The sequence below is a fragment of the Nipponia nippon genome, unplaced genomic scaffold (assembly GCF_047370975.1).
Source record: "Nipponia nippon isolate SJK-2023a ecotype South Korea unplaced genomic scaffold, ASM4737097v1 scaffold_15, whole genome shotgun sequence".
Lineage (NCBI taxonomy): Eukaryota > Metazoa > Chordata > Aves > Pelecaniformes > Threskiornithidae > Nipponia > Nipponia nippon.
The window spans coordinates 8,049,657-8,074,068 of record NW_028262331.1 but is presented as its reverse complement, the minus strand read 5'-3'; the positions used below and the strand labels follow the sequence as shown (position 1 = coordinate 8,074,068).

General features: G+C 45.6%; 1 protein-coding gene across 2 annotated transcripts in view; it reads right to left on the bottom strand.

Moving 5' to 3' along the window:
• The window catches only part of YPEL2 (yippee like 2), a 40,787-nt gene extending 19,404 nt beyond the window's left edge, over window positions 1–21,383 (bottom strand). The window contains exons 1-2 of one of the 2 annotated variants that reach the window (XM_087751560.1): window positions 21,293–21,383; window positions 7,981–8,293 (exon numbers count right to left, since the gene is read on the bottom strand). In XM_087751560.1, the coding sequence (XP_087607686.1) occupies window positions 7,981–8,097 (117 nt within the window). In that variant the 5' untranslated portion in view covers window positions 8,098–8,293; window positions 21,293–21,383. Of the gene's footprint in view, window positions 1–7,980; window positions 8,294–21,068; window positions 21,230–21,292 lie in introns of those variants that run through there. The other variant, XM_087751559.1, reaches the window with a different exon arrangement.
• Window positions 21,384–24,412: the final 3,029 nt, after the last annotated feature.

Genomic DNA, 24,412 nt, shown 5'->3' with positions numbered 1-24,412 from the left:
GGGAGCAATATTTTATTTATGCTCAGGTCATCAATTCTAAGGTAGAGGAAGCAGCAGACGAAAGGAGAGTTATTTCCATAAAGAAAGTGATGGATTAGAAAAATCCATTTTTACCCTGTCCCTCCTTCCCTGACAGGGAATTCTAAACTGTTTTGAATTATTACCTTTTTCCTTCTTTTTTGGAACAGAATTAAATATTTTAAAAATCACATAGCAATTAATTGCTGTATAAACACAATTACACATGGAGGTACAAATTACCTTGAGCTTTTTCTATTAAACAACCACATCCTGATGAAATAAGAGGCCTGACCCTGACTGTCTTCAGATGCCATTACGGACAGTAGGAACTGAGGGAGCACGGTAACTTGTAGGGTAAGCCCCAGAGGAAGCAATTACACAGGACAGAAAGATCTAATTTAGGTAGCTGTACTATGGAATAAGTATTACAAACACTCATTACACAGCTCAGATTTCATATCCTGACTCGTTCCTGCAAAGGGCATTTCTGTTTGTTTATTCCCTCTCAAATAAAGGCTTCTCAGAGCTGATGAGAGGTACTCAAATGACAGCCTTTGAGACCCACTCCCCTCCTCCCTGTTGCAACAGAGGCCAGCAACAGCAAGGACAGCAACACCAATCTGTCTGGCAAGGGTGTCCTGGGGATGAGCGTGATTGCAAGAGTTCATCTCTGCCCCATCAACGCTCAATCTCCTGGTCAAGACGCTGAAGGAAAAGGCTCCCATTTAACAACTTTGATGACACATTGTTCTACTGATCACCGACGTCCCCTCAACCCACATTTAATTTTAAACTTCATGGAAGCCAAGAACTACAAGATACCTTACCACAAGTTTGCAGCAATGAAATGGGAAGCTAAAACACTCTAATGACTTCTCACGGAACTACTTCGTTGTTCATTACTTACGGCCTGAACTCTAGCAATACTTGCAATTAAGAGCAAGCTCTGAATAATACCTAAAAGTGACAATTCATTAGGGAACAAGAGCGGAAAGGCAGGATCCAAAAGCTACTGGACAACTTCTAGAAACGTGCATAAAATTGATAAACCTGGTGCATAAAGAACTAACAGCAAATAAATGAACAGAAGCTTACTGTGCGGTGCTGAGCCAGTAAGACTAATACAATTATGAAATGTGTACGCTGTAAAGGTGCTACTGCTGAGTCTGGAACAATGAGACCAGCCCTGTTTCCATTCCTAAAAAGATGTTGAAATGCTAAAGATGTAGAAAAGAACCACAAAAATGATGTAGAACTGGAAAAAATAACATTTCACCATGACAAAGTTAAGTCTGTTAAGCCTATCAAAAAAGTGATCAAGAGTGACCTTGGTTACTGCATACCACAGCCTTTTATAGGGAGAAATAGTAGGTACTGTACATCTATTTCATTAGCAAAAGACAGAAAATACTGGCCAATGACGGGAAGCACAAGTCAGACAAATCTAAATTCAAAGTCTCCAATTTTTAATAGTAAGGATGATTAACCACTGGAAAAAATGACCAAGGGGAGCAGTGAATTTTCCATCTTGAAGTCTTCAAATCAAGACTAAATGCTTTTTCTGAAAGACATGCTGCAATTGTGATGAAATCTGCTGGCCCATGCTCTAAAGGAGGTCAGACGTGATGATGGGATAGCTCCTCCTGGCCTTAAGAGTTCATCACTCTGAAGCTGGGAACTTAAATTCATATTTGGGAAGAAACAAGATCTACTTTTAAAGCAAGAAGAAACTTCATGTAATGAAAAACGGTAAGAACTTTACCCATGAAAAGGGAATACTCGCCTCACCCCACACACAGTTTTTTCCTATGAAGGAAATGCAGGATTTTCACTTGACCAGTCTTGGACACTTACTAAATGTCTCTTTTTCCATTAGATTAAAGTTTTGAAAAAACCACATTGTAATTTTAGGATTATTGTTTTAGCTTGTGTGCATGCTCCCCTCACCCAGCAAATAACTTCATGTATTCAAGGCGAACTGACATACAAACACCAGCTTGTTCATGCGAAGTGAAATGCTAGGAACATTACACATTGCCTTCCCCACATACTCAGAAAGAATGAAGAAAAAAACCAAACCTTAAAAAGCCCAACAACTGCTGCTTACTTCACCTATACATGGTGCATCAAATGTTTCAAAATAGCTGAATGCATCCACAACCTACCCAGAAGAATCATAGAATGGTTTGGGTTGGAAGGGACCTTAAAGATCATCTGGTTCCAACCCCCCTGCCACGGGCAGGGACACCTTCCACTAGACCAGGCTGCTCAAAGCCCCGTCCAACCTGGCCTTGAACACTTCCAGGGAGGGGGCATCCACAGCTTCTCTGGGCAACCCGTTCCAGTGCCTCACCACCCTCAGAGTGAAGAATTTCTTCCTTAGAGCTAATCTAGATCTATGATTATTTAGTTTAAAGCCATTACCCCTTGTCCTGTCACTACACACCCTTGTAAAAAGTCCCTCTCCAGCTTTCTTGTAGGCCCCCTTCGGGTACTGGAAGGCTGCTATAAGGTCTCCTCAGAGCCCCTTCTCTTCTCCAGGCTGAACAACCCCAACTCTCTCAGCCTGTCCTCATAGGAGAGGTGCTCCAGCCCCTTGATCACCTTTGTGGCCCTCCTCTGGACTCACTCCAACAGGTCCATGTCCTTCTAATGTCAGGGAGCCCAGAGCTGAACGCAGTGCTCCAGGTGGGGTCTCATGAGAGCAGAGCAGAGGGGAAGAATCACCTTGCTTGACCTGCTGGTCATACTTCTTTTGATGCAGTCCAGGATATGGTTGGCTTTCTGGGCTGCAAGCACACATTGCCAGCTCATGTTGAGCTTCTCATCAGCCAACACCCCCAGGTCCTTCTCCTCAGGGCTGCTCTTAATCCATTCTCTGCCCAGCCTGTATTTGTGCTCGGGATTGCCCTGACCTGTGTGCAGACCTTGCACTTCGCCTCATTGAACTTCATGAGGTTCACACGGGCCCACCTCTCCAGCCTGTCAAGGTCCCTCTGGATGGCATCCCTTCCCTCCAGCACGTCAACCGCACCACACAGCGTGGTGTCATTGGCAAACCTGCTGAGGGTGAGCTCCATCCCATTGTCCATGTCGCCTGCACCAAAGTTTCAAATCCTTTTAAGATGCCCCAGTTGCAACATGGAGCAAAGTTTGATGCTTTCAGCATGCCATAAAGCTCACCAAGAGGCTGTTGTACCAACAAGCTCAGGCTCCAGCAGTCTGCTAGCCAGGGAAGCAGCTAGGCCAGAATGTCTGGGAGCGAGGTTTGCTTATAAACCTTGCAGCTCCTGTCGAAGAAGATAGAAAAGAGAGCTTCTAAGTGCTCCCTAGCTAACAACCCCAACTGAGAATAGAAAACTTGTGTGTGCCTGGCTTTTTTAAAAAATTCTCTATGCTGGAGGAGCTGCCGCCTTTTGTGTTGAAGGATTTCACATTCATGTTCAGTAAGGGTCCTGTGCAGACATCAAAGGAAAACATTAAACTTCCTTGGCAAGCCTTAGGCTAACTTCAGAGGATACATCACTGCATAATGTTTAGCAGTTGGATCACAGTAACTCATGGAGAAAAAAAAAAAAAAAAAAAAAAAAGAAACTGCAGGATGCCCACAAGACATTCCCTACATATTTCCATAATCAGGGACATTTCTGCTGAATTACTGTTCACACAGCAAAAAAAGTCAGCAACCAGGACAGTAACGCAGCTGTGTTTGACCTGTATCTTTCTGCTCTTTTTCCCATCCTTTTTTACTGGACACCTGGTACATATGAATTCTAACAGAAAAGGCTGACAAAGAGTTTGAATAGCATAGAGTAGGTAGAAACCAGCATCACATCTGCCACTTTGAGAAAGAGAAAAGATGCTATTTAGACCGTGAATGTCTTATGTTAGCTGTTCCTCCAGGCCCCACTAGAAAATGACGCGGAACGCACATTTCTGAAGAAAAGCCCCTCTATCTCCTTCCTGGAGGGGTTTTGCCACCATTGATTATCGAATATATATTTTTCTTAAACATTCTAAAAACCATGGGATGTTGTGCCTGGGAAGGATAAATGCAACAACAAGTATCTCTCACTTATTTTTTGGCAATTGGAAGGCGTTGAAATATGCTTTTTAACTACAGCTGCTTGGCATGGTGGTTTTGTTTTTACAGTAAAGCCAAAGAGGATTAGGACACACTGTACTAATTCCTAAGAGCAGACAGTACCTGCTCCAAAGCTTTATCTTCCAAGCAGACTGGACAAAACAGCAGCATTTCAATTGTACAGGTGGGGAAAGGAGGAACGAAGACATTAAGTGACTTACTCAAGGTCACACAGGAGTCTGTTGCAGGGCGAGGTTGAGTTCCCCAAGTCTCAGTCCACTTAGGCATTGGGAAAAGGAATGAAACAAGAGTATGTACTAAATTTGGCACAGATTTGTAAGTGATGCATTGCTATAAGGGAACAAGAACCTCCACTCATGCTAACCCAGACAGCAAAGGAATATATAAAGGAAAACTAGTTACTCACTCCACCCAATCTATCTGATCACCTTGTATTTCTTAAGTCAGTAAGACCTTTCTTGGCCAGACGATCCAACCCACAACTTAGATCTTATTACAAATCAGACATACTAAACCACTTTCTCCCTCCGGCTGCAGAAGATAAAAGGCCAAGTAAGCAGGCAACATTTTGGTAACTGGCTTCATGTAACAGCTTCGGATTTTCTTAAAAGCCTCAGCATCGATTATTTTCTTTAAATAGCAAGGGCTTATTGAGAAACCTTCCACCCATTTTAATGCACAAGGTTTTCCTTAAGCAGAAAAGAAAGCAAAAACTGCCCTGCCAAGGCATATTTGTCAAAGAGTTTCGGATACCAGGTCCTGGCAAAACACTTTGAAGTCAGGGTAAGTCAACACTGGTGCTGAAGGGCTAAGAGGGGAAACTTGGAGATGAAGAGGAAATAAAGTACGGACTGACACAGAACGATACTGGGATTCAGCTCCAGCTTCTGTTTCAGCCAACAGCATGAGCCAATGCTGCAATTTGTATGTATCCAACGCAGCTAAAAGCTCATGGCATGCAAAGCAGCACAGCTCTCATGTGGTCTCAGCACATCTTGGGGCAAAAGGAATAGAGGAATTAATTTCATCAAGCCAAATCACCAACACCCTGCTGTTATATAAAAGTCTGTTTTCTGGGGAACGTTTCCAAAGATGGTGTCATTTGGGCTGTTTTGATTAAAGTGACATAGTCAGGTTCAAGATGGGATACACTGCAGACTGAGAAACACTCCAGTTTGACAAAATCTCCCACTCCCTTTTCAGTCCTCACGGCGCTTGTTTCTTCCTTCCGTTTGCCACATTTTCATATGGAAAACAAGCACAGCAACTGCACTGCCTGGTTCTCAGATGCTAATATAAGGCTGTGATGAAAAGAATTGCAGAAGGCCTCGGGGAGATGTTTAAAACCTAACTCAAACAGATAAAAAGATGACTATTTGAGTTTGCCTGGGAAAGTTTCTACACATATTGGAAACCCCTTGAGGCAGGGACTGCCCTTCTGTTCTCAGTTTAATAGCCAGTTGTACAAATTATGATTGCACAATTACTTTTATAAGGTTTTCAATTATACAAAGAATGCATCTTATTAAGGTTTGTAACTCTGAGAAATAAAACCTAAAACCCCAAACCCTTTGCATTCAAGTTGCATGATCCAGTAGTGCTCCACCAGCAACGCGGTCCCAACAAATCTACACCACAGTCTACAATGAACTTTTAGAACGAGCAGATACAGGCACTGCAGCACACTGTAGTTAACACTTCCATGATTCAATACACATAGCCTCATATTGTGCTTTCATACCTCCCCTCCCGTGTCTACGTTATAGCAGTCAGCATTCTTGGGCAGTTGCTGCACGCCTCGACGGCTAGAAGCTCAAATTCCAAGCAGTCTGCAGCACTGGCATTGCCCTGCTGGAAGCTATTTACCTGGAAAACTGGCTGCACTGCACAGCGGACCAGAAGGAGCATGGACATGGAACAAGGAGGGGAAGGAAGCGTCAAAGGTGAAACCACTGGGCATGCATTGCCTTGTGTTTTCCCTGGCTGGGGACCAGCCATGTCAAAAAAAGCAGAGCACAAATTCCAATCCACCATAAAAAACAGTAAGTAAAACAAGTCTCCTTCTTTATTCAGTAAAGCATATTGTGTTCCAACACAAAACCCCGCTGGTAACAACTCTCCCAATGAAAAGGCAGGGAAATGACTACCCCATTTTACAGATACCTCAACTGAGCACAGGAGCCTGAAGTCACACAGCTGGTCCAAAAGGTTGAATGTATTTCACATCCAGACCTGGGCACAGACTGCTGTCGACATTTACATTTCAAAACTTCTTTCTGTTAAGGAACTGTACAACCTCCTTCTCTTTAAAAGCTTGAGGCTTTGCAGTCCTCAAGGACAGCTCTGCTAAGAACCACTGCAATTGTACCAGAACAAGAGGAGCCCCCACAAGGCCCAGAATGACTCACCAGTGATAGCCTAATACGAAGCCGGTCTATTCAGAAATTGCGAAAACCAAAGTTGTAGCAGTCTGCAATCAGCATTATTCATACCAGAATACTTAAATTCAATTGTTTGGCATGGAGACAACATCGCAGAGGTGCCAATCAACCTGGCCCATGCAACAACCAAGAGAAAAAGGAAGGAGACAGCCTCCAACTGAAGACGACAGGTCTGAGCACCCAACACGGAGAATCCCAAAGGACCTCCACAGCTGCTAAGATGTCAACCCTGTAAGGACAGATGTCCTTGGTGCAAGGTGACACATTCTAATCTTTTCTGTGCAAACAGGAACGGGGGGAAGCACTACATGCTTTCTAACGGGCAGAGCACCTCTGTCCCTTGTGATCCTGGCCTTTCTCTCAAGGCCGCTCCAAGAAGCTGAACGGGTTTAAGTTGCGTGCGTGTGCACACACACGCACAGAGCTCACAGCACAATTTCCTCTAATCTCAGCTAATAAATCTTATGGTGTGTCTGCTTTTTCTGAACACAAATTTTATAAGCTGAATAAACTTTATGGAACAGTTGATTGCCGAGGCAGCCAAAAACCTGGAAACTTGATGCCTGACCACAGCCAGGCACCGTAGGCTCCAATAGACACTCTGAGAAAGTTTAGTTTTCACACTTCAGAAAGGGATCCTCTTACTGCCCTGCTCCCTCTGCAAAGGCCCCTGACTCGTTGGCTCTGAAAGCTTTTAATTTAGCTTATCCTCAAGACCCTTCCCCTTGTGACCAACAGATCAGAAGACAGGACAAAATACTCCCACCCTCCCCAGCTCAGACCACATCCTACCATCCATCCCTTGCTTTTTCACCGCAAAGTGTCCTGTTAGTAGACTGGCAAAAATACATGGGTTTGAGCAACAACTCATCAGTCTTCAGAAAGCCGTCTTACATTTCGGTAGAAGCATCAGAGAACCTTCCCTTAAGCAGGGATTTTAGTGTAGTTGCTTGGTACAGCTCAGAGTTTAACAGAGAGAACATCTCCAAACACTTCGCCTCCAAATCACAATCATGAAACAACCCTTTGGCTATGCTGACAAGCATGTACATGAACAAGAAGTATCGGGAAGGTAATTTATGTGGTCCTGGCCATCAGTTAGTGCAGTTTTACAGGTGGAAACGAGAGGGAGGAGGCGGTATCATGGGAAGAGATAGGCCACCTGTGAGCACTCCAGAGGCCCGAATTCAGAAACCTGTCCCCTACACCTATTTTCCAGGTCACTTAAAACAAAACCAGCAGCTCACAAGTAGATCCTTTAGGCTGAGAGACCATTTTCCAAGCAAAAACTGCAGTACTGGTTAAGGCCAGGCACTTCCGCAGCAACTGACCTGCAGTGCAAGCGAACGCACCCTTCTGCTCCCCAGGGAGGAGGCGTCCGCCCAGCACCTGCGGGTGAGGTCATGGACGTACCTTGGAAATGAGCTCATCATGGTTGGCAAGATGAGCCCTGCAGTGAATGCAGCTGTAGGTCCTGTGGCACGAAGGCAGATATGCCTGGAAAGTCTTGGACCTTGTCATCTTCACCATTGGAGCCACTGAGCGCTGCGTGAATTCTGGGGTGGCCCAGGAGGCACTCCCGCAGGACGGGTCGCACGGGAAACACCGGAAGACACAGGTAAAGGCCGTGGTTTGGCAGGTGATGGGTGTGGGGCAGGCTCCACACACTGGTGACCGCTTCAGAGGAAGAGACTCGGGCAGAGGGAACGGGGGACTTCGCACAAACCTAAGTTGAAAAAAGAACAGACAGAACGCTCAGCTCACAAAGGCAACAATGGTGTCCTAGCCCACAGGACGATGTAGCCTTTCATCGAGAGAGCAGGGAAGAGTCAGAGCAGCCAGCAGACGGGTGTGCTGTCTGTGGATTAGATCAAGGAGGACAGAGTTTTATTCACAGCTCAGCCACTGACTTGCTGACTGCCCTCGCATCTTCCCGCTTCTGTTATCTACCATCTTCCTATCGCTCCAAAGCTCACAATCTCTATTCATTCTTCCAATGCTTAATGGATTTGGAAATGACTACAGAGCCACAAAGATGCTAAAAAGATTATTTTCATCAAGCCTAGTCTCCTAAACATTCCTGGGGAACTGCACACATTAAGGTCCAGCTCTGCACCACCCCTTGGAGAAGCCGGGCTCTGTTAGCTAGAGAGAAAGTCAGGACCCAGAGTCAGCCCTGCCGGCTGCTTGTCCTGCCTGACGATCTGATGTGACTGCCCAGAAGCTTGCAGGAAAGCTGGGAGCTGGACACTGGTTTCCTCATCCACCAGGAAAGTACACCAGTCACCAAACCAGTTTTTCTCTCCATTCTGCCCTAGTTTCCACATGGGAAATGGAGGATTACTGCATCACACTCTCCTTTATAACTCCCTGCAAGCTCTGAAGGTAGAAGCTACTGTATAAACTGCACAGTAGGATTTTTTTTTTTTTTTTAAAACTCAGAACATCTGACAACAGTCAAAGCAAGGAGCAGTCTCTGAAGACTATTCTTGATAGCAAGAGACAGTTAAAATCCTATTCAGGATGGAAACACCTTTTTACAACACAACATCATCTGACAGAACCTGCAAAGCAGCTCAAGTCTGGGTCTTTTTTTCGTGGCAGAATCAGTTTTTCAGATCCCACATCTATAAACCTTACCAGCTACAAACGTTTCTTTTGAGGATGGAAGAAGCATAAAGGATAAAGGAAGCAGCTCCCCCGATACATGGTGTGCATGCATGCTCTAGAAATTAATCACAAACTCCCATAGGACTTGCCTTTCCATGAAACATGTGATTCTGTTCAGTTTCTGAGTCTGCACTTTGTGTATCAAATACTGGAACAATACCAATGCCCCCCCCAAAAATAAGAAAAACAAGAAATTAGAACTCCACACCTGACCTGCAACGGAAATTTCTGAAGTGGACAAAACAGAAAAGTACAAGAGCTTAAGAGCCGGTCTCTAAGCCGGTGTGAGTAACTTGCCTGAAGCATAGCTGATAATCTTCCAGGTTAGAATAAAGCTAGCCTGGGTCACTACACTGCTAAAATAGCTCCACGGAGTTTGCATGTTAAGCTGGCTCTGCTGCTGCTCAGTGGGATGTGCCTTCCCAGACAGAGCACCAGCCACACGCTCAGTTCAAGGTATGCTGCAGAGAACTGGTGGACTGGGACTAGTCTAAGCAAATACATCTCTCTGGCTTGCTAAAGGGGAAACTGTCAAAACAGCGGGATGGAAATCAGAAAGTCAACTGGGGAACTGAAGGCAGGACCCAAGAAAATTGTTGTAGGAGGCAGGCCTGCAGAACTCCTAAGCATCCCATTTAGATGATCTCTTTTGCCCAGTGTTAGCATCAGTCAGAAGTATCTCACCGTGACAAAACTGTCCAAGTCATACTGAAAACAACAGCAAAAATCAGACTGCGACTCCATTACTGCTGGCTGCTGGAAAGCCTCATGGGTGATCACCACCAGACAGCGAGATCTGCAGAAACCTCATCACTCAGGTACCAAAGCCCCATTTATGGAAACCCCTGTCTTCAACATTTCTGCTCCTCAGTCTTCTTGTCATTGTTGAAAAATAAGATTCAAGTTATCCAAGTTGCTTTAGCGTTTCTGAAAGCATCACCCACTGAACCTCCTGCCAGCTGGACAATCCCCGAAAGCCAGACACGCCATCTGCAAGCCTTCCAGAAAACAGCTCCTACGAGCACTATACGGGGGGTTTGTCATAGGTGCAGTCAAAGGGTGCACCGTGCTCAACAGGAGGCAGGCACCAGTAAGACAACAGGATACCCATTTTTTTCATTTTTCCGAAATATTTTTCTTCTGCTCTCCAGAAGGCAGATCCCTCACATTCAAATGGGACAAAGAATCTCACTCATCCTGCAAACTGCTGATAAAGCATATCTATCATGATCATAATAGTCAGCACTTACATAGCACTTCTCATCCTTAAAGCTCTTTGCAAACACTAACTAATCAGATTAACCTTTTCCAATTAAAGTTACAGTGAGAGCTTTGGAAGACCCATCCTGACACAGAAGGGCTCGCTTTCCAGCTTGTTAGGAACTAAACCTGCTCTTGTTCAGCCAAAAGGGGTCTTGCAAGGAATTCATCTGGCCAACCTGTAGCTAAGCAGACTGCCTGTGCACTCTTTAGTGCATAGCTTCATCTCTGGATTTCAGCAAGATCTTTTACACTAATTGCAGAAGTAAAAGAAATCAGGCAGCTTTCACTTGTATCCTGCCCCAGTTCTCCATGTGCACCAGTTTTATCAAAACTGAGTTAGCTTTGCATTAGATAGCATTGTTTTCCCCTCCAAGGTGAGGGGTGCTTTGAGTATTGAACTCTTAGGTTTGCAACAGGGCAGAAACAAGATGCAAACCCAACAGAATCCTTCCCCATTTTCTGCTGATTAGATGTAAGTGAAAGTAACGCATCCCAGCCTTCCTGAACTAACCCAGTGCCAGCCTTTACAGTCACAAGACAGCAGAACCATCCCCAAATTCCAAGCCCCTGATTCAGCAGCTGATACGCTATATCCCAGCCGTAACAGATCTCACAATTTGTGAGCCATGTGCCTTGCCCTCCAAGTGCAAGGAAGCAGGAGACTAAGTGTGCTCTTTCTGGGGCCAAATGCAATTGGATTCCAAGGCAAAGCACCAAGCCCTGTCTGAAAGAAACAGATTATGTTGGACAGACCAGCTGGAAGAAGGCGCAAAGAAAGGACTGGCAATCACTTTACCCGATTTCCAAATGAGAAAACTGTGTCTAAACCTTAGATTTCATTGATTTGTAATGAAATGGTACAATCCCCTCTTTCTCCTTTTCTTCAGCATGAATAAGTAAATATACCAACCACCAGTTTTACTACTTCCCTCCCATACTGTCTTGCCAAACATTTCTTTTCTGATCAGCTGCCTAGCACTGCAGCACAACAGCTGGAGAAAGCAGTCCACAGGCATCCTCAAAGCCAAATGGAGACATAAATGATATCCAACCAGAATAATATAAGAGCAATCCCTTAATTTGTTGTTTGCTGACCCCTCTCTTCAGGCCTCCTAAGCACCAATGCTCTAGAACAACGAGTGAAACAGGAAATACTACAACTGCGTTTATCTAACAGAGAAATGAACACACACGCGCACACAAATTATCTGCTGCGTGCAGCTTTCTGCAAAAGCATTTCATGAGCGTTCATTTATTTGACCTCATAACACATTTAACATCAGCAAAAACATTTGACCTTTTGGAAATGGACAAAAAAAAAAATATTCAAGTGAGATGGTATCAGAGCACAGATTAAGATTAATTGCAATTCCTGTCCTCAGTACTCTGCTGAGAAGGCAAAACAAACTGATCTCTCTGCTTAAGGCAGGGGAGAGAATAAAGATTTGTGAGCCAAGATCTTGGTGGGAAACCCAGGTAAGAAACTGCCTTGGAAAAAACCTTCCGATAAGGTCATATATGATAGCCATACTTTACAAAGGCACTACCTTCATACAGCATTCAGCCTGACAGCCTGATCGCTTCTGTATGCCATCTACCAAGAGCTCTGTCCTCATCACAGTAAGGGAGAGGAGGGAAAAACAATAGGAAATGCATTCTTACATCCTATGAGCATGGCCACTAGCTTATAAGGACCTATTTCTGTCTTTAATATCATCTCAAAATGTATTAAATAGGATCTGTGGCTCTCAGCAATGCAAAAACAAACCTACGGTATTTTTTTCTATCCTAGTGGCAAACACATTTGAATTAAAATACATTTAACAGCTAACAGTGCATTCATTCTACTGTAGAACAAAGGCATGGGGATGACTTTAGGCTGTGCCTCTGGTTTTTCAGAATGATGAGTTAATATTCATCAGCCTCACTGACAGTGGGCATTAGTGGAGTCATTTCATTAACTTAAAAAAAAAAAAAATAGAAAACCAACCAGCTTTGATTACTTTATCACCGCGCCCAATAGTGTTAGAGAGATGAGTATCTGTCACCAGCAACATAACCCAGTATTTTTCTTTTATCATTCTTCAAGAGAAATTTATCTCTGGAATGGACACACTCAAGTCGATGGAACAGAAATCTGTGCCTACTAATTAGTTCACAAGAAGTCAGAAAACTGGTTTAGACAAAAGGAAAGAATTCTAGGGAAAAAGCTTATCAACATCATTTATTGTTGTTATCGGTGAGAGAATCAGCTGAATGTACTGCTTGCACACACTGCGTATGTTAGGGCTGCCCTGCTTAATCCTGCTAAGTTTTAAGCAGGTGACACCTCCATGAAGGAAAATCCAGGACACACATTTTGCCATTCAGACAACCTTTTGGTTCAATATTCACCCTCCACCTGTCCAACAGCCACTTTTCACATAAAGCTGTTAGCAATTCAGGAAACACAAAAAAGGAGAAATGCCAAGTCTGTGCCTAACACTTGCTAGACAAGGCTAGTGCTTGTACAAGTCCATATGCCACAATGGCAGAGAACAAAAGCTATCACACACAAGGCTAATTTTGCATAACGCATATGTGTGCAATGCGGCTCAGACGCAAATGTTCCTGTTCATTCTGACAGGACAAACAACAGGTTTCTTGGGTCTGAGGGTTTGTTTTATGGATTATTTCATTTTTAAGATAAGAAACTTTAGTCAGTTAAATACTTACTAGAACACAGCAAACGCTACAGAAAGCTGCCTGTGGTAGCTTTGAAAAAAGTCTGTCTATTTGGAAACCCAACCTTTCTTCTTTGGTGTCTCTTCTCATTAATATAGAAAGAGCTAGAGATGTACTTATGCTGAGTGCAATGAAAGCAGAAGAGGAATCGGGTTTGGAGAGTTCTCTCCATTTCTCAAGGTCACAAACTGTAGCAGCCTGCATTGCTCTGGGGCCCTAGCGTGATTCTAAGAAAATGCTTGAGGTAAGCACACTTTCTTACCAGGGTTTTCTTGACACGGAAAATGCCCTAACATTGCTTAATGCACTGCAGTTTGAAGGAAGGCGGCTACTCTCTAAGGTGATACTCTGAAATTGGAGTCTGGGTTTAATGCCCAGTTTTGCCAGTCTTCCCTATGGAATAAAAGTTCGCGTCAGAGTTTCAGGTACCAAACCCTCAGAGACACCTGGCACAGCTAAGGAGCTTCCATACTCCGATGATGGAGTACCACAACAGCCTGGGTTGGGGCAGTGCTGGAGATCCACACTACCACACAGGACTGCAACAGCTCTGGAAAAGATGAAGCCAGATCATCTGAAGGTAGGAGGGTAGGAAGTACATTGTGAAAGGCCCTGAAAGAAAGGATGACCATTCTGATTTTAAACAGGGAACACAAGGGAAAGCAAAGAAAGGACTTTAATTAGCATATGGGTGTACACAATGTACGTTCACTCCTTCATTATCAAGTTTCTGAAATGCACCAATTTCAAACACTTGATAAGACAACACTGCATGCAGCTCAGCAGTACCAGCACGATCAACAAAAGTCATTACTGATACATGAACCGTGTGTCCTTCTCTCAATGCCTGCGCTCCTTCAGCTCATTCTCCAAACCCTGCAAGTCCTTGGAGATGGGAAAATAACAAGAGAAATAGTGGAAGACAGCCAGCAGGAATCCTCTGCCTTTACTTTTACCAGATACACGGACACAATTGCAATACAAATAATAGTATGGAGCAGGTTTCTCACTTAGACCACCTTCAACTAGAAATATATTTAACCCCCTTTATTCCTCTGGGTATCTCCTAGTAAGCCAGTTCATTTCTGCAGGCCTTAGTTCTCTCTTCTGCACACTGGAGACAGCACCCTTCGCTGCTGGGAACCACTTTATGATTCTGGGAAAAGGGACCTGGATGGAGGGATGGATGCAAAAAGGTGATACTGATGGCAAAGAGCATTGCAGACAATTGCCAGGTAACCACTAGAGGGCATCAAAAAGAAATTCAGCAAGAAGCAATTAAAGACTATCTGGCCATAGTGAATCAGGGACAGGCACGACGCCAACCATGCTGCACCTGCCGTGCTCCACATACCATAGGCAGCCTGTCAAGAAAAACATCAGAGTTATTATTCTGCTGAATAGCTATCAATACTAAAACTGTCACTGCAATTATATTAATCACATTTTAAAGGTTGTTTTTTTTTTTTTCTTTTTTTTTTAAAAACAGGCAATATGTCAGTCTATGGTCTATCAACAATCTTCCCATCGAAACCAGACTCAGCACCCCTACAACAAACTTCCTGGTCCCTCTCTGATGGAGAGGCTTTCTATGAAGGTGACGTGGAAGGTACATAAAAATGAGGTGAAACTTAAAAGGAACAAACAGCAAGTCTTTAAAACTCACTTCAGGTTGGAATTGTTTTTAAGTCTGTCTAGCTTTGTCACTGTATACACTATTAATCCATAACCTATTAAAACTACAGTAATTTATGAAAATATTTTTAAAAAATTGTTCTTTACATAGTTGATTTACCTTCTATCAATTTGGAGATTAAATTTAAAGTTTCACTTATTTTTTTAAATAGGTAACATCCACAGCAGTGCATTTTCAGGTTCTCAAGTGCAACCGTGAGGTGAGGAGCAAGCCCAGAGGACTCCTGCATTCAAAGCAAAAGCTTTCTTGTATTCAACTACGGCACACAACTGACTGGAAAGCAAAGGAACAGGTTAAAGTAACTCAATGAAGACAGTGCAGAGATGCTTCTTTCCTGGCTGCAGGCTACAGAAACCAGATGACCATGACAACTTTCTGAATTTACTTACAGATCTACAGCTGGACTTGGACCACTCAGCGTCTGAACTGCTAACTCATCTCTCCCTGCATTTCAGAACAAAGCACGCTGTTCAAAACAATCCACTCGGACATACCACAGACACCACCGGGAAGCAGGGAAGGGAAATAATTCTGGAAATTTTAATCAAGTTCTTCCCTTTACAATTTCATCTCCAAAGGCACAAGACACCTAGGACAGACATCATCTCACAGGGCTGGCTTCAAAATTTGCTACCTTTTCTGGGCCTGTCTCTGAAACCACATGAACACGGACTGCAAGATTCAGCCTCTACCGAGGAATGACTGACACCTCTGGCTGAATTCTCCTCCCACTCTCCTACGAGTTGCCTGGCAGCAGTATCTTTGCAAAGCAGAAGAGCCTGCACTGCCGATAACAAGCAGCATGGCAAGCATTATAGCTGCAAGCTGCCCACCTTTGCTCTGCAGGTACCCTCCATCACAGCTGAATTCAATAACCAGTTACATTAGATGCCAGCACACATTACCAAACTGCAGGAGAAAACATACATGCAGAAAAGCATCATGGTTGGCCAGGACAAATTTGAAACGAGCCAGCACTTACTTTTGCTCCTACCAGCACATCCCACTTGTGCCACAAATAAACAAAAACTGCAAGCTGAACTAATTTAAAACACAAATGACTCCATTTCCTCCTTTACATTTTGCAAAAACTCATGCCAGCATCCCCCGCAATGGGATAACAGTCCCTCGTCTGAATTGGCCAAGCAGATATGATGCACTCCAGTGAGATAACAGCAATGTCTCAAACACACGGGAAGATGCAGCTCTTCAATTCATATCCATCTTTCTGCCTAAAAAACCAACACGTTCAACCTGATGGTCTCATTTGGAGTCATAGATCAAGGACATCATACTCTGCCAAAATTATGCATATCCAGCGTTTTACAAAATGAGAGAAGACCCTCGCCTTGCTATTCTAGTACCAACCTGAACTAACAGATCGGAAGAGCTTTTCCTTGATGTCAACTGACCAATTACTGACAAAATGGAAACACTCTATCTTCCCAACTTCTCCTCCTCATTTGTTTTAATTGTAGAACAGTCTAGCTATCCAAATCACCTCTTATCATTACATTTCTTTTCTGCTCCTTACATTGCTCTATTATCTTCATTTCTGGCAAATGTAGGTATGACTAGGATTCAATTAATTTGGTCTGCTGAATGGATCATCTGTTTCCCTGATAAAGGCTAGGTACTGACAGGGAACACGGTGAGAACGTTTATCTATTGCAAGTATCCTTCCAATATCCTCAAAGCCATTTGTAGTCGAAAGAAGGATCTGTCACAGCAGCCTGTCATGACTTACTATTTGCAAACTCCCCTTGTTAAATCCTCTAAGTTTTCATCCGCTCACGAAACCCATCCGCTCAGAGGGTTCTTCCCAGGAGCACCTTTTAACTAGCCTTGCACTGCCCAGAAGCACATCTGTCACGGGAGAGACAGTGACTTTATTTTTTATGTCTGCCTCTTTCTGAATAATGCTAAGGAGAAGACGTTGAATTTCGACCGATCTCTGCCAGTAACACTTTTTATGCAACACTTACTATATTAATGAGGTACCTACTTTCCGTGGCAGTTCACTCATCATCCCTCTAGCTTTCATCTCCATTGAAGGCAAAGCAACCCATATGTCAAGGGGGCAAAGTCAGGCAAAGATTTGTAGCTTGAGTCTTCACATGACAGATACTTTATAACTAAATCTAATTTAAGACGGTCAAGTCAGCTGTTACCTTGCCAATTTTTGTCATTAGTTCCTCCTGGATATCCTCACTAGCCTCCATGTTACTGCCAAGGTATGTGAACTGACTCACCTCTTACAGTTCTGTGCCTACTGATGCATGCTTGAGCTGGGAGTTCCTGGGATTCTCATTAGATTCCCCCCCCCCCAGTTAATTATTAACTCCATCTTTTTTTGTGATGCTGAACAATCTGCTTTTAATAACATATTGCTCGAGCCATATTTTAGTAATAGTTCATCAGTGAAACTTCAATCTTGCAGAGTTCTGCGGCTGAGCGATGCAACACCTAGGTCATACCGCACCACATTTTTGTCCTCATCATGAAGTCACTGCCAATGTGAAACAGGAGAAGGGAGAGTGTGGCTTTGACACCGCTCTGCCTCCCCTCTCAGCGGATCAAAAAGTTCTCTGAAGGGCAAATTCAAAGCATCCTCAGCTTTTGAAACTTTTAACAGCCCTTTCTTGACCTTGGGAGTTCAGGTCTGTGCAAGTCACAATGGTGGTAAAAAAAAAAAAAAAAAAAAGAGTCAGAAAGCTGCATACTTTTGTGAGTCAGCAAAACATCCCACCTTTTAACACGCTATACCAACACTCAAACAGGTGTAAAAGAAACGATCTCTAGTTGGACGTGTAAGCCTGCGCGAAGAGACCGGAAGGCAGCTCTTACGGCTTGCATTCCCATAACTTCCAATGACTCACATTGCCTGGCGCTACCATTTGTTAAAGCAAGAGTGAAGCAGGGATAATGGCTATTTACTAAGAACAGAGGAGTGTGATTAGCTTTAATTAGCATTGTCAAGTGACTTGAGATTGTCAGGTACAAGATGTGGGAGAACTAAGTCTCATTAATTATGTTATTTCCTGCAGCCTTAAGTGGCTTGGCCAGTCCAGCGACGCTTCCGGAGACGAAGCTGCTCCTGACGTCCGATACATCCGTATCAGCGGGTGAAAACACTCTCAGACAGGCCTAGCAGACGTGGCTATCAAGAAGAGGGTCGCAAAGCCAGAACGCAAGAATAATCAGCTTATTATGTACTGGAAGACAACTACCTGCCCTGACAAACAAGGAACAAAAAGGCAAATAAGACATGGCAGAAAGCAGACTGGGAGAGAGAACCAACTGCCAGACTTCGTGCAGGATGAAGAGCAGGAACCGGTGGGGGCAACAGGGAGTGTTGTTCAGTCCCGGGACCCAGCACTCCTCAGCAGCAGCCCACCCAGAAATGGTATTTTCTTCCCCCCCCCCCCCAAGAAGAAAAACCATAAAATGCCTTTGTTTTGGGAAAAAGAGATCCAGATCCTCAATTGGCATCGCACCACCAATACACTGCTGATTTACCAGCTAAAGATCTGTTCTAAAGAACTGAAAAAATCCTTGAGTCAGAATAGTTCCATCTCTTCCATGGACTCATCTTGGCTTCTGGAAGGAAAAGGAAACCCATCCTTAGCCTTTAGTTACTGTGGTTAGATCTAGAAAACCAGACCTCTGAATTAACAAACACAGAAAAGAGGGAATATCCTCAAGGACCAACTTAGAGCTCTCCGTCAAGGAAGGGAAAAAAAGGAAGCTGTATATTTTGCTACGGTTTCAAAGTGATAAATACACTCTGCTATACCATTCTGCCTTGAACATCACTGATCAGCTTCAAAGCAGCTAAAAGAACTGAAGTCTCAATTTTGCCATTCCAGGCTCTACTTTGCAATCCCTCTTGAAGCCCACTGCTCTAGCATTTCATAGTTGACCTCTAATGAAGACTCTGCTTAAGTTCAAGCAAACAAAGTTTTGCCAGTTAATGACCGAAGCCCAATGAAAGCCTAGCTTTATGGGCGTTTCTTCAAGAGGCTTCCACACACATGGTCAAAGGCACGGACGTGATGCAAGAACAACAAATAAATGCTTTTTACTCCTCTGCAATCCTTGCAATGCTTGTGTAGTACCACACCAGATCAAGGAGCTCCCACTTTCTACACTGCTAGCCAGGACCTACACCAGAGTGACCAGTTCCTTAATTAAATTCTCTCTCAGCAACAGGTATTCAATCCATGAGTCAAGGAGTATTTGAGGGAATGTGGATTTACAGGTGGTGATGCTGCCTGCCTCAATACAACCCTGACTCAATTACCCACACCAAACAGCAAAGAAAGGATATCACTTATTCAAAATCTGTGGATCCAGAGGACACAAGGGACCAGTACAGTTTTGCCAGTTATTCCAATCCTGGCACCATAAAAGAGACACCTGCAAAGAAAGCTTAAAAAAAACCAAAACAAAACAGCACTTGACATCTTCATCAGATGAAAGCAATGTCTCTGTCCTCCCTACAGCATTTCCAACTTCAGCTTCAAAGCACAAGCCTCACTTTTAAATGGTCTTTCAGCAGGAACAAGAATTAAGGATCCAGTCAGAAAAGGAGAATATCTTAATTCTCTATTGAAGCACTGCCGTTACACAGCAAACAATTTTTACAAGAAACCAGAGGCGTGGATCCCAACATGATGAGATCTTTAAAAAAAAAAAAAAAAAAAATCAATGGGAGTGCTCTGCAAGAATGAAGTCACAAAATACATCCTCTCCAGGCAGAATCCTCTCATGGATTATAAGTAGAGCTGTCTCAGTATCTGCTTGTTTACAACCGCCTAACTCAGCAAAGGCCTCTCTGTGCTACCCAGCATAAGCTTTAAGTGACTGTAAACGCATTAGCAGAAAATCCTTATCTGGAGCACGTAGTAGGCCGTGAGGAAGGCAGTGGCAGGAAGGCAGGTGTACTGTCCCACCCCTTGCTTAACCCCTGTCTGCAAGCTAAGAACACTGGTTTGATGGGCCTTCCTCTTTCTGTATTTTAAGACAGGCCAGAAAAAAGTGGGGACAGATTCACTCTGGTAAATTGTGGGGGAAGGGGGCGAGGATTCTTTTTCTACATCATTAAAATCACATTTTAAACTGGAACATCTCAAGTTCTCTTGACTTAAAGAAAAAAACAGCATTAAAATCTTGTGCTATGGACCCATAGCTCGCTTCATGGCTACTTCATCTCAAACTTCTCTGGCTTTGCTGGATCAAAACCAAATGTTTCTGTGGAGAAGCACAAGACAAAGGACCCCTGACATTTAACCTTCTGACCCGGGACCTCAGCACAGCGCTCCGCACAAGAGGAAGCTGCTACACCCTTAGCCAGAGGCTACAGCAACAACACAGACCAGCCAAGTTCCCCCTGCTCCCCGGGGGGGGACGGGGTAGAAACTGCCTGCCTTTGCCACCCAGCATCACCCAGGGCCGAGGCCGCCCTCTCCGCGGGCTGACCCAGGCGCCCCACAATCTCTCTTTTGCCACACCAGGCGCAATGTCAATTCTGCAGCACGGAGCCAGAGCCTGCAGCTGGGAAAGGCCTGGTCTCCAGGGACTCCAGCAGCAGAGTTGGTAAATAGAGCAGCGGCGGGGCACCTCTCCCGGGTCAGCCGCCAGCCCTCCGGGCCGTGCTGGCTACGGCTCAGGAGGTGTCCCCAGAAACCCAGCACCCCGGCGAAGACGCTGCACCTCTCCCTGGCGTCACAAGCCTCGCGCACGCCTTTGTGTCGGGCACGGATCTCACCTGGGGTTTCAGGCGTTTATTATGCATTTACCTGCTACAGCGAGGCGGTTCGTGAGGAAGGACCATCCCCTGCTCCTCCTCCTCCCCCCGCGGTTACCTGGCACCGCCGGCCAGCCCCTGCCCCGCTCCCGCAGGTCCCTCCTGTTGCTTCCCTCCCCGGCTGGAAGCGCCCGGGCACAGGCAAACCCCGCTCGCCTCGCCGCTGCGCTGCCCCTTCCACGCTCTCCCGGCCTCGGACCTGTTGCCCTCCCCGCCTCCAGCCCCTCGCCCGGCCGCGCAGACAAAGGCCGCCGCTCGCAGAGCCCCGGCTCGCCCGCTGCCAGCCCCCGGGACGCCGCAGGCCCTCGGCCCTCTCCCCCTGAAGGGAGCCCGCCTCACCTTCCTCGAGGAAGCACCCCCGCAACCCGCGCAGCCGCCCCACCGCGGCGCAGGGGCGGGGGGACAGGGGACGGACGGACGACGGACGGGGGACGACGACAGGACGGACGCGGCTGTGGCGCAGCTCCGCACAGCAGCCCGGCCCCAGCCCCGCCGCCCCCGCCACGGGCCGCCCCGCCGCCTCCGCGCCCCACCGCCCGGCCCTCGCCCCCCGCCCAACTCACTCGCCGCGGCGCGGCCGCCTCAAGCGCGTCCCCAGCGCAGACGGAGCGCGGCGGCCGACGCGCACCAGGCAGCCCCGCAGCGCCCTCCCCCTTCCGCCGGCTCCCTCCCCTTATACCTGCTCCGGCGCGCCTGCTGGCCCTGAGCGACACCGCCCAGCGCCAATCACCGCCCGCTGGCACATAGCAACACGCCGGCGGTTGGCTGCGGCCGGCCGCAGCCCATTTCTCCGAGGCCAATCAGAGCGCGAAGGGGACGGGGGAGCTCGCGCACACACCCACAGAGGCGCGGGCTTCCCCCCCCCCCCCGCCCTCCCCGCCGCCGGCCTCGCGCAGACAGCAGCTGGGGCGGCAGCAGCCAATGGGAGCGGCGCTGGCGCTGCCGGCGTGGAGCACAACAAACAGATGCGCTTCCTCTTAAAGGCGCAGGCGCCGCTCCCGCGGGGGGGGGACGGGGACGGGGGCCGCGGGGGGGGCGCGGCCGCTGCGTGGCACCGGCGCTCCCCCACGGAGCGAGGCCCAGCGGCGGTCCCGGGCAGCGGCAGCAGCCCGTAGATGCTTCGTAGATGCGTGCAAAAGCGCTATCCGCCTGCGCGGAGGATGCGCGGGGCACTGCACCAGCCCTGCCGCAGCGCCCGGGGAAGCCGCAGCCCAGAACCTGAGGGGCGACATGGTAATAAGTGACCAGTTTTGGTTAGTCAAAGCTATAAACCCTGAAACGCCCCAGTTTTTCGTAAGGCACTTTAATTTTCAGAAGGTCTTTAATTAATTACAGCTCCGCATCCCGCACCCACACCCAGGGGCAGCGCCTAAAATCCCCGGCGAAGGCCAAGGCGAGGGAAGGGGAACCGCCGCCACCTCCTCACAGACTGCGTTTTATTTCTGTCGTCTTAAACACGCCATAGGATGGTAATTAGCATGAGGACTAATTGCAAATGAAGATATTACGTATTTCTCCTGGAAATCTCCCTTCGCTTCATCCCGCTGCTTGCCATGATTTGTTCCAGGGGTGATCCCGCCAATCCCACACCCAAATCCCCGCGGGCGCGCTCGGCGCAGAGCCGGCGTGTGCACGCACACGCGTACAGCGGTGCACGCACGCGGCTAAGCCAGAAGAAAGCGCGAGGGCAAAATGAAGCGCAGCCACCTCCCAGGGCCGCAATTAAGGGACAAACAGCACGCAGCTCCAAACGAGCTCGTTTGGAGGCTTCCCGCTGCAGGTGGTTTGGTTTCAGCTCACGACAGCACACGCGTGGCACGCCGCTTCGTGAGCGCTGATGACGGGTATTCAGTTAAAAAACAGTAATTAAAACCGTACAGTTTTGGCAGTGTTTTATATCCGTCCTTTTCTCACATCAAGGGATAAAAGTTACATATCTTATTAGCTGAAAGATATTTGCCTTATGAGTTTATTCTTGCTCTAACAATCTACCGCTTTAGCAAATTCTTAAGAATATTTTAAGCAATTCTCTAGCAATTGGTAATGATTGGTAACTGCAAGGGCAATGTTCTGTTCCATATGTTAAATATATGGACTCTAATACACACTAAGTAAGGGGCAATACAAGGCAATATTCCTATTAGTTGCGATACTCTTATTTATTTCATGCGGGTAGAAAAATAACCTTCTACCTCGTGATATAAAGTGAATATAGTTTTCTTCCACACAAGCAAAATACAGCCCTCTGATCGCATTACTAAAATGCAGGCTAGCTAGCTAAGGGATTCTATAGACCAGATTTTAAAATACAAATTGACATTTTTTTTCCCCCGTAAGCTAGCGGTACTACCAAGTACCATTTAAATATGCTCCTAATGAACACTCAAGCACCGTGGTAGTTACTAGCTACTAAATACGCTCCAATGAAGGAGGAAATTGCTGTGTTATCTTTAGGCTGCGACAAGAGCAACAGGAGCCTACTTTGAAGGCTTACTTTAAGCTGCTGCTTCTCTTAGGTAACCTCTTCCTCTTCAAGCCCAGCAGCGAGAACTAACGCATCAGGTTTGTAGAGCATCTCGCCAGTGCAAAACAAAGCCATATTTAACAGGTCTAGACAAGGTTATATGCAGGAAGTGGTGAAAAAATTTGCTTGAACTTGAAATCACCAAGACTTCGGAAAAATAACCACAAGTACCCAGAATTGAAACCATCAGCAACATAAATTTACACATCATTAAGAGGCTGCTGCACAACAGTGAATATTTTTTTTTTCACCCAGAAGCGAGCTGCGCAGCAGAATTTTCAGTTTGCTGATAAAAATACATTATTATTTACAAGAACATCAAGATTCTTTATACACGTACACAAAGCTCTCAGTTGTAATAAACTTGCTTTAGGATGGTGGTTAATTGGAATTACATTGATGTAAATTCAGCATCACTGTGGAAATCCAGGGGTCCACACAGCTTCGAAGTTGCAGAAAAATAAGACCTTAAAAAAGGCAACATTTCTTCTTTAAACTACATGCTAATCCCTACGACTTATGAAAACTGGAAGCTTTTTAGGGGTAACAGTGGTTCATTAGCAGCATTTCACTCACTTTTGAAAAATAAAAATCCTAGTTGGGTCCTAGTTACTTTCTCATTGAGGCTTCAAGTCACATTTTGACATTTGATTCTGCGTTACAGTGTTTGATTGCAAACTTTGGGAGCACAGCTTACTCAGCATCATGAATACTTTTACTGGGGTAAGCTTTTGGGAAAGTTATTCATTTAAAAAAAAAATCTGAATTTTAGATCTAACCTATTTAACAGCTTAGCTTTTAACTGAAGAACTAAGCAGGATTTTTAATTTCTCCATTTTTTGTAGCCCAAAGAACACAGCTAGCGTTTCCCTGCTCAGTGTCTGACATTGGTTTCAACTTTTATTATCATTCAGACTAGAAAAGCCTAATGGATAAAGCATCACTGACTGGGGCTGACTTCTGCTGCTCCACAAAGAGGGAAGAAAGTATCAAATCACTCGAGATATTGCCTCAACATTTTTAGTGCTGCATTAGAATTAAGTGGTGCTTAAAATCTGATAAAAATCTCAGTTTCTTCGCACTCCCAAGTTTCATTTGTGGCTGGTGCTACTGGCCTTGTAATCAAGGTATGTCGCCTAAAACTGCCTTTCTTCTTTAT